This window comes from Oryctolagus cuniculus, chromosome 10 (genome assembly GCF_964237555.1).
Source record: "Oryctolagus cuniculus chromosome 10, mOryCun1.1, whole genome shotgun sequence".
NCBI classification, from domain to species: Eukaryota; Metazoa; Chordata; class Mammalia; order Lagomorpha; family Leporidae; genus Oryctolagus; species Oryctolagus cuniculus.
In genome coordinates this window covers 69284698-69301061 of record NC_091441.1, presented here as the reverse complement: position 1 = coordinate 69301061, position 16364 = coordinate 69284698, and the positions used below count along the sequence as shown (strand labels likewise).

Sequence of the window (16364 nt, the reverse complement as noted above, 5' to 3'; positions counted from 1 at the left end):
GCACCCCAAGATGTGAGGCTGCCGGTGCCAGGGCGCCCAGTGAATACGAGAGGGACAGCACTGTTGAGAGATGCCCAGAAGCCCTAAAACTCCATCTCCCCGCAAAATACCCAAGGGCTGTGTGTAAGCCCTCAGCACTGGGGAGGATGAAAGTCGGGCCACCCTTTCTGACACTGTCCCTGCTTCAGACATCACACATGTCTCCCTGTAGAACAGAACCAGCTGTGTGAGTCGTCTCATAATTTCATAAGCAGAGAGACAGAAAGATTTCCCATCCGCTGATTCACTCCCCAGACCCCTGCAAAGGCCAAGGCTGGGCCAGGCCAAAGCCAGGAGCTGGAAACTCCATCCAGGTCTTCCTCAGGATGGTAGAGACCCAGTTACTTGAGCTGTCACCTGCCTCCCAAGGTCTGTGTTAGCAGGAAGCTGGAGTCAGGAGCGGGAGCCAGGAATCAACCCAGGCACTGCAAGGTGGGCCAGGCCGAGTACCAGCCCCGTGACAACTTTTACACTACCTCCATGAAGTCCCAGCTCCCTCGACACAAGCAGTGTAAGAGGTGGCTGGCCACTAGAGATGGCGTCTAGGGGATGGCTGGTGGCCCAGGGAATCCCCAATGGGCCCACTGCCTCCTGGAGGCCCGGCAGACCCCAACACCCTGTGAGCGAGGGAGGAGCCGTGGGTGTCCTCGGCCACTGACTCTCGGGTGCTATGTGGCTGCTCCTCCAGAGGGGCTCTTGGAGACAGAGCGGTGCAACAGCAGGGAAAAAGACACGAAACGGAATACACAGTACAATCCCATCTGAATTTAATAATGGAAGGAAGAGAAAAAACCACAGCGACACTTTCCCACGCATAGGGCATTCCTGAAGGCTTTGCAAAACAGAGCAGTCGGCTGAGGAGAGGGGCCCTCACTCCTCAGCAGACACCTGCACTTTTTTTTTTTTACCATAAATATGTATTGTTTTGTATTTTTCTTTAAATTAATGCTGTTTTAAACATTTTTTATTTTAAAATCATGGAAAAAAGACTTTTTTTGCCTTTGTCGCTCAAAAATGCCCCAAAACTGCCACGAGACAAACAGGGAATAGAAATTTCAGGAACTTAAGAGGCCTCAGCAACTGCAAGCCAGCAGGTGCCGCTGGAATGCAGAGGCTGCTGGGTGCCATAGGGAAGGCAGTCGCGGGCCCCTAGGCCCAGCCTGCCCCAAGCGAGGCAGGGGACAGGCAGGCGGGGGTCCTCCCCAGCTGGCAGAAAGGGCAAGCAGGCCCTGGGGCCCCTCCCTGCTCCCCAAGGGGCGGAGGAGTCTTGTCAGAAACGGAACCAATAGAAAGAGATTTACAGGGATGCCGGGAGAAGGCGGCGGGCCACAAGGCCCCCGACAGGGGGGCAGGCAGCTGGCTCCCCACTCAGGGCTCACTCCCGTGGGTACCTCAGTCTCAACAGAGTCTGAGCAAGGGGACTGTGAGGGGCACAGAGGAAGGCAGGAAGCCACTGCGTTGCAAAGTACGGACTGTGGCAGCACAAGCGGGGGGAACGGGTCACATGGCGTCAGCTGAGGGGGCAGAGATGTCCTTTAGCAAGATCCCAAGAGTTGGCAGAAAAGAGGCGGGGCAGAGCAGGCAAAGGTTGGAGAGCAATCCGTCCAGGCAGCGGTGCAGGGTCGGGGTCCCCGCACAGGATCGGCGGGCGGGGGGGCTGTGCGGCCTTGTCCTCCTGACGGCGGAGCCTTCGCCGGTCCTAGGGTGGCGCCCACGACCTGGGAGGTCGCCCTGCAGGACCCCCGGGGGGGAGGACATGACCACAGGACAGGCGACGCCAGCAGACAGACCCCTCTCCACAGCCACACTCGCTGCATTAGGCTTGCTTTCCTTCCGTCCCATGAGGTGGGCGCCATCCGCCGCCCAGTGCATTTGCTGACTCGGGTCGAGTGAGTGCATGCGCGCGGGGGCAGACAGTCGGTGGGACGCGGGGCCCAGGGCAGCCCTGCATAGCGCCCAACAGGGACACGGAGCTCCCAGGCAGGAGGGCGAGGAGCCCTGACACAGAGCGGGCACCGAAAGGCGTTTCCTCCTGAAGCAGGAAGACCCCCGAGGTGAGGCTGCCCAATCGCGTTGATTCCCTGCTGACCGTCCGGCCGCTGGGGCCCGAGGAAACCAAGGAGTGGTCGGGAAGCTCCAGTAAACGCCAGGAATGGCTTTGGCTACTAAGAGGATGTGGCCAGCGCTGGCCACGTGGCTGAGCTCTGGCTTGCTGCGGGTGAAGAGAGGGGCACACGTGCGAATTTGCTCAAAATGAAACCGCCGCACCCCACCCATCAGATCAGTCTAGAACACTCTCTGGGCCTCCCGACGGAAGCTTCTGGCTGTGCACCAGTTAGGAGGAACGTTCTGGCACCCAAGGCCTCGGAAGGGCCGGCGGGAGCCACTGGGCCGCCTTCTTCTGATGCTAGGGCACAGCTCCAGCTTCCGCAGAAAACGAACCCTGCCATGGACCGGGGAAGGACTAAGAGGATGCGCCCAGGGGCTTGTCTCACCTGGCAGACACCAAGGAGCCCAGGCTGGAGGCCAGCATGCAGCCGCGTGGCTTCCACGTCCGCCCAGCCCACAGCCCACGCCCGCAGCGGCGATCTTGCCAACGTCCTGCCCCGCTCAACCGCGCCGTAGTTACCGCCGCTTATCCCACGAGCCCGGTGCGGCCGCCGTTAGCTCACAGCGCTCTCAGAGTTTTCAATTATCCACTCAATAGCGGCCCACCCCTGCAACAACACAGAAAGACGGCGACGTGGGGGGACACCGCAGCCGGGAAGCACCGCACAGGGCCCCGGATGAGCAGCTGGTCCCAGGGGCAGGCTGCTCCTCCAGCTGCCGCAGGGGCCCCATTGCCTTAGCAAACCAACCCGGCCCCTCAGCAGAGCACAGAGGTCCCCATCCTAACTCCCCGAAGTCCGGGCCGCAGGCAAGCACCAGGCCGACACCTCCACCTGCACCTCCATCCCATCTCCTGCTCCAACCACAGCAAGAGAGGTGACGTCAAACAGGGACTCCAGCTACTGGATGGCTCCTGTCCTCTGCGGGCGGCAGGCAGGGCTGCGCTCTTAAGCCTGGGATAAGCAAAGAGAGCCTCAGCCTTTACTCTGATTTCTTCTCATAAGTCAGCTGCGGAGGCTCTGGCCTCACCAAGTACTCACGTCCTCCAAAAGAATCTTGCGCAGCAGACACCAAGGGCCCTAAGCCAAGCCCCGCAACCTTCAAGACGGTCAGGATTCTGCCTCCCCTGCGAGGGCTGCTGTGTGTGGCCTCTGTGGCCACACCTGGGCCAAGCTCATTGCTGCCCAAGTTTCTCAGATCTGGGTTTTCCCGCATACTTGGTTAGACTGGCTCTTCACCCGGTGACCAGCCGGGCACGAGTCGTCACCAGGTGCCAGCAGGTGGCCACTTAGCACAGAGGCAAGGAGGGAAGGAAGGGCAGCCTCAGGCTTCAGCCGCCGTCCTGGAAACAAAGCTCCACTCTTGACCAAAGAAAGGAGAGCAGGAGGGGCAGAGGCTAAGGGGAGGTCATGCAGCGGGAGGTGCAGGAAGCACCGAGCTGAGGCCCTGCCCGGGCGAGCAGCACCTCCCGGAGTGAGAGGCTCGTGTCTGCCAAACACTCAGGCCTCTGCCATCAACTCTGTAGAGGGGACAGCAACCCAGACTGTCAGTGTCTGCCTCCGCACCAGTGACCCGGCACCCATGGAGCCAGCCCATGGCCAGCTTCCTGCCATCCATCCTTCCTCCTCTCCCCGTCAACTCATGCCAGTGGGGAGCTCTGCTAAACCACTTGATGCCTGTGGAACACCAAGCTCCTGAGAGCCCAGGCAGAGAATGCCTCTTCTCTCTCCAAAGCTGTGGTCTACTTGGCTTGGTTCCTGAGCCTCTCTGCTCCTTGGGCTCTTGGCCAGGTTTTTGCTCCAGGCCCACCTCATGCTTTTGCTGAGAAGGGCAGTAGTAACCCTCAAGCTCCCTTGGCTTCCCTAGCCAGGGCCTTTTCACACTAACTGTAGCGTTATGAGCTCGGATGTGGCATTAAAAGCTCAGCTCCAGGCTGACAGTCCCAGCGCTCAGGAAGACTCAGGAGAGCTAACTGCCACTTCATCTGACTCCTTCCATCCGAATCACACACAGGGCAGCTAGGACCAAGGCACTCACCTTCTTTGCATTGGACGATATCGTGTTGGCCATTAAACTTTCCAGGTAGCTGCCAAGGCTAATGCCCTTCACGGTGATAATGGCTTCTTGTGTGAGCACGGTCCTGCGGAAGTACAAGAAGTGAAGGGGCTGACCAGGCCTGGGAGAGGGGCGGCCCCGCCCTGCCCTCCCCCTTGTTGTTCAATGCAGCAAGCCCAGGAGGAGATGGCTCACATGTCAGGGTTCTCTGGGTGGGGTGTATACACCAACCTCTCATTAACTGACACCAAATTTGTGAGTGTGATCTTAAAAAAAAAAGGGAAAGAAACAATGGCTTTAGGTTCTATTGCACTTGAGTCTCTTCCCAACCCACCGCCCCTAGTTGTCCACCCCCAAATGAGCACTTATTGGGGTCAGCACAGAAGACACCTTTAGGCACAGGAGGTGCCACCATATTCAGTTCTAGGGAAACCAGAGCTTAGCGGACAGTCACCTGCCCTCTTATCATTCCCCATGCCCACCCCTAAGCAGGGATCCAGCTGTCACAGCAACTTTCAAGGTAAAGGACAAAACAGTCCCCAGGATCCACATAAAGGGGCAGAAAGCTTTCCAAGCCCCACCGGTGCCAGAGCCTGGTGTTGGAGCATCATCCTGAGGACTGGACAGATAGACGGAGTTCACAAAGACTGCAGGGGGTCTGGTCCCCCGCAGCATGGCTTCCTGTGAACAGTCTAATGTCTCCTGTGCATTTTATCGTCTGTTAAAGCCAATTTACAAGCTGGAGCTCTAGGACCGCACCACCCAAGCTAGAGTTTCTGTGCTGGCAACGCCCTGCTCCTGTGCAGCCAGATGCAGTGCACACACACACATACGCACACACACGCACGCACACACACACACGCAGCTCATCCACACCTGAGAAGTGGCGAGTGTGACTGGGGAACAGGATGTTTTTATTTTATTTTTTAAAGACTTTATTTATCTGAAAGAGAGAGGAGAGACTGAAAGAGCTCTTTCATCTGCTGGTTCACTCCCCAAATAGCTGCAATGACCATGGCTGAGCCAGGCTGAAGCCAGAAGCCTGGAACACCATTCTGGTCTCCCACATGGGTACAAGGCCCAAAATCTTGGGCCATCTTTGACTGCCTCCCCAGGTGCATTAGCAGGGAGCTGAATCATGGGCAAGAGCTGTGGCATAGCAGGTACAGAAACAACATCTGTTCTGGCATGCTGCCAGAAACACATCCAATAGGAGCACCAGTTCGAGTCCCGGCTCTCCACTTTGACCCAAACTGCCTCCTTGTAACTTCAGCAGCAGGATTGCTGGGACGAGGGTCCAGGACAGGGCAGGGCAGGGGGCGCATTGCACTGGGCAGGGCGTATACCCACAGCACCGACAGCCTGGAAGCTCTGGCTAGGGGCTGAGCCACTGGTCCTCAAAGCCTCTTCAAGGATCAGAGACACCCTCACGGGCAAGAGCTCCATTTCTGTCTTAGACACTGGTCCCACTAAAGCTGCTGGGAGGAGGGAGTGTCCCTGGGGCTACTGGGAGCACTGCTGCCACCCCAGGCCCAGGTCCCTCCCACCCTCAGCTGCAGACCTAGACTCTGCTACCTGCTATGCACAGTCATCCTGCAGGGCCTTCACACTCACGACATCAAATCCTACCACTCTCTTCTCCAATCCAGGACAGCCCCCCACTCAGCCTGGTGCCCACATCAGGGAGCGGAGTCACACTGCGGCCCCTCCTGCTCCCTTGCTCCCCAGGTGTCCCTCCGCAGTCACTAGCTGTCCACACCCCCAGGCCACCTCCTGCTTCCTGTCACCTGCACTGCCGCAATACCACCGCCCTACTGACCCTTCCAGCTGAGGTCCCGACACCTCCAGCCTCTCTCCACAAGGCCACCAGGAGGGCAGTCCCAACACACAATCCAGTTATGTCACCTTCTTCCTGTAACCAACATGCAATGGCTGCCACTGCACACACAGGGGTCAGTTCCTCTGCCCTCTGTGATTCTGTCCCTGCCCCCTCCAGCCTCCACACACACACACACACACACCCCTGCCGCCGCCACACACTCCACCTTCTTCTTGGTCTCTGAGAGACCACGAGGCTTGCGGCCCTCTGAGTGGCCCACGCACCCTCAGGTTCAAGGGGCCACTGCTAGTCTCTCTGAAAATCCTGGCATCTGCAAGCCCAGCCTCCCTGTTAGCTCCCCGTGAGGTTCCGAGTGGCAGCTTCGGGATGCCTCTCCTCACCGTCTGCGTGGTCTAACTCTGTCCACCCATGGGACCCTAACAGCGAGGCCAGACACCTTCCAGTTGCTGACTTTCCTAGCACTAGGACAACGCCTGGCTTCTGGCTCATGGTAGGCCTGACACTGCTGCTGGAACCAACACATGAACAATGACTCGAACCAGTGCCATGGTGCTGGGGACAAAGCAGGTGGCCAGATGAGGGGGACTCGTGAAAGAGGGAAAAGCCCTGCACAGGCACTGTTAGGATTTCACCCACATTTGCTCATTCCTATGTCTATTTAAAATAAAGAATATTTTAGGAAATGAACCATTTTCCTAGCCCTCGCGTGGTTCCCAACATGCTCTTTGGATCCACAAAAGGCCAATATACGTTCTTTAATTGAGAGAAGTGAAGGGGGGAAAGTGGCTTTAAAAATGACTGCCCAGGGCCAGCGCTGTGGTGTAGCAGGTAAACCCCACCTGAGGGGCCAGCATCCCATATGGGCACCAGTTTGAGCCCTGGCTGCTCCACTTCCAATTCAGCTCCCTGCTAATGCGTCTGGGAAGGCAGCAGAGGCTGGCCCAAGTGCTCAGACCCCTGCCCCCATGTCAGAGACTCAGATGAATCTCCTGGGTCCTAGCTTTGGTCTGGCCCAGCCCCAACTATTGCAGCCATTTGGGGAATGAACCAGTGGATGGAAGACTTTTCTCTCTGTCTCTCCCTCTCACTGTAACTCTGCCTCTCAAGTAAGTAAATAAATCTTAAAAAAAAAAAAAAAATGCTCGGCCGGCGCCGCTGCTCACTAGGCTAATCCTCCGCCTAGCGGCGCCGGCACACCAGGTTCTAGTCCCGGTCGGGGTGCCGGATTCTGTCCCGGTTGCCCCTCTTCCAGGCCAGCTCTCTGCTGTGGCCAGGGAGTGCAGTGGAGGATGGCCCAAGTGCTTGGGCCCTGCACCCCATGGGAGACCAGGAGAAGCACCTGGCTCCTGGCTCCTGCCATCGGATCAGCGCGGTGCGCCGGCCGCAGCGCGCCAGCCGCGGCGGCCATTGGAGGGTGAACCAACGGCAAAGGAAGACCTTTCTCCCTTTCTCTCTCTCTCACTGTCCACTCTGCCTGTCAAAAAAAAAAAAAAAAATGCTCAAGGGATAGGCATTTGACACAGCAGTAAGGGCGCTGCTCAGAATTCCTGTATCAGATACCATATCAGAATCCCAGCTCCACAGCCGGTTCCAGCTTCCTGCCAGTGTACAGCCTGGGAGTCCGCAGGCTATGGTGTAAGTATCTAGACCCTTGCCACCCAAGTGAAAAACCTAGAATGAGTTCCAGGCTCCTGGTTTCAGCCTGGCCCAGCCCTGGTTGTTGGGGGCATTTGGGGAGTGAACCAACAGATGAAAGATCTCTTTCTCTTTCAAGTAAACACAAATAAGTAAATAAATAAATTTTAAATGATTGTTCAAGTCATCTCTGCTGCTGGGAATCAGTACAGTGGCTACGGGGTGGGGTGTGGGGGGGGATCAGTGCCCCTTGGGGGAGCTGGCCACATTCTGTGGCTGGACCTGCCTGCTGGTTCCACAGTGTGTGTACTTTCTTTTTTTCTTTTCTTTTTTAAAGATTTATTTATTTGAAAGGCAGAGTTACAGAGAGACACAGAGAGAGGTCTTCCATCTACTGGTTTAGTCCCCAAATGGCTGCAACAGCAGGAGCTGGGCTAATCCAAAGCCAGAAGCCAGGAGCTTCTTCCAGGTTTCCCACACAGGTGCAGGGGCCTAAGGACTTGGGCCATCTTCTACTGCTTTCCCAGGCCATAGCAGAGAGCTGGATCGGAAGGAGAGCAGCAAGGACTAGAACCAGCGTTGATATGGGATGCCAGCACTGCAGGTGGCTTTACCCACTACGCCACAGTGCCAGCCCCCGTGTGTGCACTTTCTAACAATCTATCGTTATGTACATTTTTCTCTATGTTTTTACACTTGAATAAAAAGATAAATACAATACTGCTAAATAAAGTCATTTTTCTATTTAAAAAACAAGTAATCACTTAGATCAGAGGCAGGCTGGAAATCAAATCAAGTGAAGGCATTACGCACCATCACCAAGAAACACTAAGCGCCTTTCTCATCTTAGGCCATTGCTTACATTGGTGGAACAAAGTTCCATTTTCTTTTCCGCTGGATCCACAACAGAATGCTCTTTGATGTATGTCAAAGTCCTACTGGTTCCCAAAATCTACAAAACAAAGCGAAACTGGCAGAGTGACAGGGCAACATTCCATTTCACACCATCAAACAGCACCACTCCATTTGTGGTAACCGCTCACTTGGGTATTCATCAGTGATGGGGCCGGGGCTGCCACACTGGACGGAAGAGACAAGACCCGTCCTCAGGTGCTATGCTTGGAACAAATGAAGGAGCTCAGCCCCAGCTGGTGCAAGACGGCGATGCAAGCTTTACCCAAAACCATTCGGTGAACAATCAGGTGAGGGCTGGGGAGCCGGGGCATGTATGTGAGACAGGGGCCGGGGACGCCCCTACACAGGGTGGTGCTGGGCAGAGAACCACCCCCAGGAAGGGACTGTGGGGGAGGTCAGGCCAGGAGGACCAGGCCCTGATGCAGGAGACTGCGTGCCAAGGTCCAGGAACCGGGAAGGGTCAAGAAGAGGGGTCCAGAGAGACCCCGGGCCTGACACCCGTGCAAGGACCCGGGCTCCACACGGAGGGGAAGTCGGGGAGTGTGTGGGCGGGGCAGGGTTGTCCTCACATTTACACTCTCAGGGCTCCCTGGTGGCACTGAGGCACAAAGCTGCTAGGGGCTGAATGTGGCGCCCCACCCTCATTTCTGTGTGGAAGCCCCAACCCCCAGCACCTCGGAGAGCGACCGGCCTGGACACCGCCGGGCTCCTGCAGGCTCACCGCTCGCACGAGGCTGGGCAGTCCCCACTCGGTGCTGAGCAGGCGCAGGCTGTGCAGCCGCCCCCGGCCGTCCACACCGCGCTCCAGCACGTCCACGCCCACCACGCACGGGTTCATCGGGTTCGGGTACTTCCGCATGGCAGCCTTGATCACGGTGTCCCATGGGTGGCTGCGGGGGAGAACGCAGTGGAAAGCAAGGGCAATGCTTGCACCACAGAACCCTGAACACAGCAGTCTGCCCGGCGCCCTTTGCCAGACCCACCCGCAGCGCCGCCTGTTGCCCCTGTGGGCCCAGAAAGAGATATTCTCTTCCACAGGCCAGGGTGCTGCCAGCCAGCGCCCCCCCCCTCCCCTGGCCCCACAGTCTACAAGCAAGCAGACTCTCTCACGGTGGGAATCCAATCCAGTTCTACGTGGGTGGCTGGAGCCCAATCACTTGGTTCTGATGTGCTTTTTTTTTGACAGTGTTTTTTTCAAAATTTATTAGTATTATTTATTTGAAAGGCAGACAGAAAGAGATCTCCCATCTGTTAGTTTATTCCCCAAATGCCTGCCATAGGTTACACTGGGGCAGGCCACAGCCAGGAGCCAGGAGCCGGGAACTCGATCTGGGTTTCGCCGATGGGTGGCAAGGACCCAAGTGCTTGAGCCATCACAGGGTGCTCATTACAGCAAGCTGGACTCAGCAGCTGGAACCCTGAACCAAACCCAGGTTCTCTGATGTGGGACATGGGTGTCTTAACCCCTAGGCCAAATGCCCGCTCCCCTGATGTCATTTTTAATAGAACCAAGTGACCAGTAATTTACCTTATCATCATAAAACTCTTGTCCTAGGTGAAGAAGTTGGCAGCAGCAGTGGCCAGTGGTAAGCGGGTCTCCTCACTTATTCTAAGACATCTGGCAGCCTCTACATTGTGAGGGTCTAAACTTCCCTCTCCTCAACCAGAAAAGCTTAGGCTCAGTTTTCCACACTGTGGAATCAGGCTGCTGAGTCACTGTGTCTGCTGCTTTAACAACAAGGGGTGAACCCACAGGGATGTGGCCGGTCCTGATCACCATGTAGCACAGAGAAGAGTCCAGTCTTGTCTTCTCTGAGCTAAGGGAGGAACACCCAGAGGGCATAGTCGATCCCAGATCTAAGGAAGGAAGGGAGGGGAATCTAGAGATACACGAACAGCAGAAAGGATCCTGCTGGGGGACTTCCAGGTTAAGTTCCCTGGGCTTCTTCCCACAAAAACCAGTACTTAAGGCACAATAGGCTATGCCTTCTAAAATTAAGCTTAAAACTGTGTAAGTGTTGAGCAGTATCTGCACTGGGCTTATCTGGATTTTTTAAATATTTATTTGGAAGACTGAGCATCAGAGAGAAGGGGAGAGACAAAGAGAGAGCTTCCACCTGCTAGTTTACTTCCCAACTAGCTGCAACACCCAGGACTAGGCCAGTTTGAAGCCAGGAGCCAGGAACTCCATCCTGGCTTCCCACATGGGTGGCAGGGGCCCAAGCACTTGAGCCATCATCCGCTGCCTTCCCAGGCACACTAGCAGGAAGCTGGATCAGAAGCAAAACAGCCAGAACTCAACCCAGCACTGATATGGGATGCTGGCGTCATGAGAGACAGCTTAACCTGCTGCACCACAATGCCAGCCCCTATCTGTTTCTTTTATATATGCACACACACACACACACACACATAAAAAAAAGTCTTGGATCTTTCCAGCTGATGACTGAAGCTCAATACAAAGTGCTTACAATATGCACATTGTAATTCCACTGACAAGTGCAGGATGACCACACACATTCACACTGACATCGAAGACGAATGGAGGGAAAGGGCACACAGCACTGTGCCATCTTTTACACGCAAGAGCCTAAGGCTGTGGCACACACCATGGTTGCAGAAAACAGCCTGACACCCACTCAAGTGGCAAATCCCAACAAGCCTGGCTGCATCAGGCGGTGGAAAAGGTGTGGGAAACAGGAAGGCGTGCCCCGTGGGTGGACACTAAATGGTCACCAGCACTTCTGTTTACCTAGAAGGATGAGAATGGACACACCCCCACACCTGTGAGTACTTCAGACAGATTCAGGAATTCAAAGAAGGGGCAGAGAAAGGTCTACCCAGGATCAGTCCCTCGCATTGCGCCAGGACCACCGGAGTCTGAACTTGTCCCCAGCAGGCAGAAGAGAAGCCTGTACCGCCACCCAGCGTGGATGTCTGCTCCCGCCCCTGCAGGCTTCCTTACGCACCTGCAGCTGTCAGGAAGATGGCACAGGAGGAGTCTATGTCTAGCATTAGGGGAAGGGAAGTGGGTACGGCCACGGCTGAGCCCAGACAGGCTGCTGGAGGATAACCTGGGCCATGGCAGCAGCCACTCAATATCCTAGTCCAGGGGCCGGTGCTGTGGTGGAGTGGGCTAAGCCTCCACCTGCGGCGCCAGCATCCCACATGGGTACCATTTCGAGTTCCGGCTGCTCCTCTTCTGATCCAGTTCTCTGCTATGGTCTTAGAAAGCAGTAGAAGATGGCCCAAGTCCTTGGGCCCCTGCACCCACATGGAAGACCCGGAAGAAGCTCCTGGCTCCTGGCTTTGGATTAGCCCAGCTTCAGCCATTGCGGCCTTTTGGGGAGTGAACCAGTGGATGGCAGATCTTTCTCTGTGTCTCTCCCTCTCTCTGTAACTCTACTCTCACACAAATAATGTCTTTAAAAACAAAATCCTAGTCCGACCGCTCTTGCATATTACTAAATTTTGTTTAAAGATTTATTTTATTTATTTGAAAGAGTTACAAAGAGAGGCAGAGCCTCTTCCATTCCAGAGCTGGGCGCATCTGAAGCCAGGAGCCAGGAGCTTCTTCCTAGTCTCCCACGCGGATGCAGGGGCTCAAGAACTTCTGCCATCTTCCACTACTTTCCCAGGCCATACCAGAGAGCTGGATCAGAAGAGGAGCAGCCTGCCTGGGGCTTTAACCCACTGTACCACGGCACTGGCCCCATATTTCTAAAAGGTACATAATAAAGAGATTTTTGGCTTGAAGATGTAGGCAGACACAGACAAGATAAAGGGCTCAGCAGTTCCTAGCCTGAGGCTACTGGCCTTCCCAGGGCATTGACATTTACACCAGCGCCCCCGGGGCAATCGAGGCAGGCTCCAAATCACAGCTTGGCCACGGGTTCCTCTCCTGAGTCTACAGGATGAAAAGGTAAAATTGTCAGTTTTAGTTGCACTTGACCCTGAGGACTCTCCTCTTTGATACTGTGTGAGAGGCAACAGGCTTCTGCTGGAAGCAAGTTCTTGGCCGCCCCAGGGCACTGTGCTTGCCACCCACCAGGCCCCCGCCTGGAAGAACAATGCAGAAACAGAGCACTTCTACGGCAGCATTTTCCAGAAAAATTAACCAGTGATACTTCAAGGACAACTCACGGTATTTGCTGCCAAAGATTGAATCTGGGCCTTCGATTCTAGAATATTGGGATTTTAGAAAACTTGGATCCACTACCAGGACCCTGAAGACTGCCCCAGACTGCAAACTCGGTGAACACATGGATTCCAAATGACCAGTGCAGGATGTCGCGAAAGCAGACCTGGCAAACTCGCTCAGAGCACAACACAGGCCAACGAGTATTCATTGAAGTGACAGCTCAATACTCATTAGGGTCTCAGAGTTTATGTTACAACCAATTTAAGAAGTAACTGGGCCGGCACCGCGGCTCAATAGGCTAATCCTCCGCCTGCGGCACCAGCACACCGGGTTCTAGTCCCGGTCGGGGGGCCGGATTCTGTCCCGGTTACTCTTCTTCCAGTGCAGCTCTCTGCTGTGGCCCGGGAGTGCAGTGGAGGATGGCCCAAGTACTTGGGCCCTGCACCCGCATGGGAGACCAGGAGAAGCACCTGGCTCCTGGCTTCGGATCAGCGCGATGAGCCGGCCACAGCGCGCCGGCTGCGGCGGCCATTGGAGGGTGAACCAATGGCAAAGGAAGACCTTTCTCTCTGTCTCTCTCTCTCACTGTCCACTCTGCCTGTCCAAAAAAAAAGTTACCACTCAGGGCCGGAGTTGGGGCACAGTGGGTTGGGCCGCTGCCTGCAATGCTGACATCCCATATGTGTGCGGGTTTGGGTCCCAGCTGCTCCACTTTGGATCCAGCTCCCAGCTAATGCACCAGGGGAAGCAGCAGAAGATGGCCCAAGCGCTTGGGCCCCAGCACCCATGTGGGAGACCAGGAAGAAGCTCCTGGCTCCTGGCCCAGCTCCAGAAATTGTGGCCATTTGGGGAGTGAAAGAACTCCCCCCTCCAGCTCCCCGTAACTCTGCTTTTCAAATAAATAAATAAATAAAAAGGTCACCACTCCTTTTGTCATAGTAGCAAGAGCACCCACAGAAGAGACTATTAAAACACACCTCTGCCAACAACGTGGCTGTGTGGGGCTGGAGCCTACACAGCCTTCAACCGAAACCATAAACCTGTATTACAAAGCACTGAATGCAGACAGAGGTGTGAAAACTAAGCTGTCTTCTAGCAAGCCAGACATCACAAGCCAAGTGCTACTTTGGGGGAAAGAGAGTTTTTTAAAACCTAAAAATAGTGTGTTAAAATAATAGGCTCATTATTTTTAATGTTCATGAATAAATAACTTGTCTACTATGGTAAATAATGATAGGTGTCATCTACATAAACCAAAACTGTCTGGGGTGTCCAACATCTTACAAGAATGCAAAGAGGTATTGGGGCTGAACAGCTTGAGATCTGCTGGCGTCCCTGGGCCTTTGACCCATACACACACACACACACACACATTGCGCCCGCGCGCGACGCTGGCCACTGCAGCGTGCTCTGTAAGAAGGGGGAACCCTGATGTCCTTTCAACAAGAGAAAGGGCAAACTGTGGCACATTCATGCAACGGAATGTCACCCAGCTATTGTGATCTATGTATACATTTGCATAGACCTCTATCTCACTATGGACAGTTCTCAGAAATGTACTGATGGGGCCAGTGCTGTGGCGTACCAGGTAAAGCTGCCACCTGCAGTGCCGGCATCCCATTTGGGCGCTGGTTTGAGTCCCGGCTGCTCCACTTCTGATCCAGCTCTCTGCTATGGCCTGGGAAAGCAACTGAAGATGACCCAAGTCCTTGGGCACCTGCACCCACATGGGAGACCCCGGTGGAAATCCAGGCTCCTGGATTTGGTCTGTGTCTCTCAAATAAAAATAAATTTAAAAATTCAGAGGTTTTGAAACCAGCTGATATTAATTTTACATTTAAAAAGCCAAAGGATCCTTCCATTTTGTGAAGTTGGTTTTTTTTTTTCCCTCCCGGAAATGAAATGCTGAAAAATCTTAAAGGGTAATCTTGGAGCGCCATGGATCAGATTGAGAGGAGGCATCACTTAGGTCTGGATGGCCTGGACGGCCTGGAGGCCTACAAGGAAATTCAAGGCCAAGGTCCCCTAGGTGCCTTCTTCCCACTCAGCTCCCTCCGGGGCCATCACGGGCTGCGGACCCTTCAGAAAACAGCCCCAAGGCTCAGATCGCCGGCACTGCATGACATCCGCAGGCCCGTACCAGCTCAGGAGACCCCCTAGCCCCTAGCCCCAGCACGCAGCACAGTGCACCCAGGTCTCAGCCCGCCCCCGTTGGGGACGACGCCTGCCCGGACCCCACCCCTCGCACCGCCCTCCTCCGCCAGTAGGCCCAGGCAGCCCGGACCGGCCAGCTCCGCCTCCCCCGTGCGCTCGCCCCGCAGCAGCGAGTCCCCCGCCCGCAGACTACCATCCCTCAGGGCTGCGGGTCCCGAGGTGGGAGCGGCCTCTGCGGGGCAGACCCAGCGGGGCTCAGGAACAGAAGCCGGTGTCGGCAGAAAGCCCACCGCGGCCCGCGGCCCGGCCTCACCCGAACACGTGCTCCGAGCTCCAGATCTTCATCGTCGCGGCCGCAGGGCGCGCGCTCGGAGCCGCTCTGGACCGGGCATCGGGAGCGGGGGGCGGGGGGTGGGGAGTGGGCGGGGCGTGCGCAGGCACCGCCCTCCGGCCACGTGATCCGCTGGCTGCGGAGGCTAAAAATAGGGATGCGGGCGGCCGCTGTGAGGTTCGCAGTGACTTGCGCGGCTGTAAATATGGGGCCTGGGGGCTCGTTCCCAGCTCGTCCACTTTCTCCCAGAGCCTTTCCGGCTGCGCGGTTTCCGCTTGGGCAGTATCGTGAAAACCAAAAATGCCAGTCCTGCTGGAGGACCTCCCCACAGGGGTAAAGAGAAAGGAAACAGAGCGCGGGTAGCTAAGCTGTAACCAGAATGCGGGGCGCACCACAGGCGGTCGGCTAAGGAGGAGGAGGTTGCTCTCTCCACTCCCCCAGGCTCCCCGCCACCCCGCGCACGCCACTCGGCAGCTCACCCTCAGGGTCCAGCCTCAGCTTCAGCACAAACCCCTCCCAGCTCACCCTGTCATCGCGCAGCCCAGCTTTAGCTCAGACCCCCAAGCCCCTTCCCGCCCCTTTGCACCGTAGAAGCCGCTAAGGGAGCGGCCCCCTCTCTGCTGTGTGTTCACCTGGGACTGAGCCCCTTCCGGACTTCGCTCTTCTGAGTAAACCTGGTCTGCTGTGGCTGCGTGCTCTGTCTCTTCTTTGCTGACAAGGGACGTTTCTCGAATCTTGGCAACAGAAGGGGTTTGCAAATTGCAGCCTGGCAGGACCTTGGTGCTGGGTCCCTTCCCTCCCTGGGACCTCGGGAGGTGGGGCTGCCATCTTCCTTGGTAATGGCATTTACAAGAGGCGGCTCCCAAAGCCTGGAGGGAAAAAAATATTCCTGGTTTATAAACTAGAAAGGGGGCTTACTTGGCCTTTAAAAACAGCGCCTATGGGGTCGGCTCTGTGGTTCAGTGGGTTAAAAGCCACAGCCTGCAGTGCCTGCATCCCACGTGGGCACCAGTTCGAGTCCTGGCTGCTCTGCTTCTGATCCAGCTCCCTGCTAGTGCACCTGGGAAAGCAGCAAGTGCTTTGGACCAAGTGCTTGGACCCCTGCTACCCACGTGGGAAACCTGGAAGAAGCTCCTGGCTCCTGG

The 16364-nt window shown here is 56.0% G+C and overlaps 1 protein-coding gene across 10 annotated transcripts in view; it reads right to left on the bottom strand.

The window, feature by feature from the left end:
* PRELID3A (PRELI domain containing 3A) overlaps positions 1–15998 on the bottom strand; it is a 28638-nt gene extending 12640 nt beyond the window's left edge. The window contains exons 1-8 of one of the 10 annotated variants that reach the window (XM_070050520.1): positions 15202–15264; positions 14320–14412; positions 9315–9483; positions 8541–8630; positions 4399–4469; positions 4186–4288; positions 2535–2756; positions 785–2251 (exon numbers count right to left, since the gene is read on the bottom strand). In XM_070050520.1, the coding sequence (XP_069906621.1) occupies positions 2703–2756; positions 4186–4288; positions 4399–4469; positions 8541–8630; positions 9315–9452 (456 nt within the window). In that variant the 5' untranslated portion in view covers positions 9453–9483; positions 14320–14412; positions 15202–15264 and the 3' untranslated portion in view covers positions 785–2251; positions 2535–2702. Of the gene's footprint in view, positions 1–784; positions 2252–2534; positions 2757–4185; positions 4289–4398; positions 4470–8491; positions 9170–9267; positions 9484–10121; positions 12501–14319; positions 14413–15201; positions 15319–15851 lie in introns of those variants that run through there. The other 9 variants (XM_070050521.1, XM_070050514.1, XM_070050516.1 and 6 more) reach the window with 9 other exon arrangements.
* Positions 15999–16364: the final 366 nt, after the last annotated feature.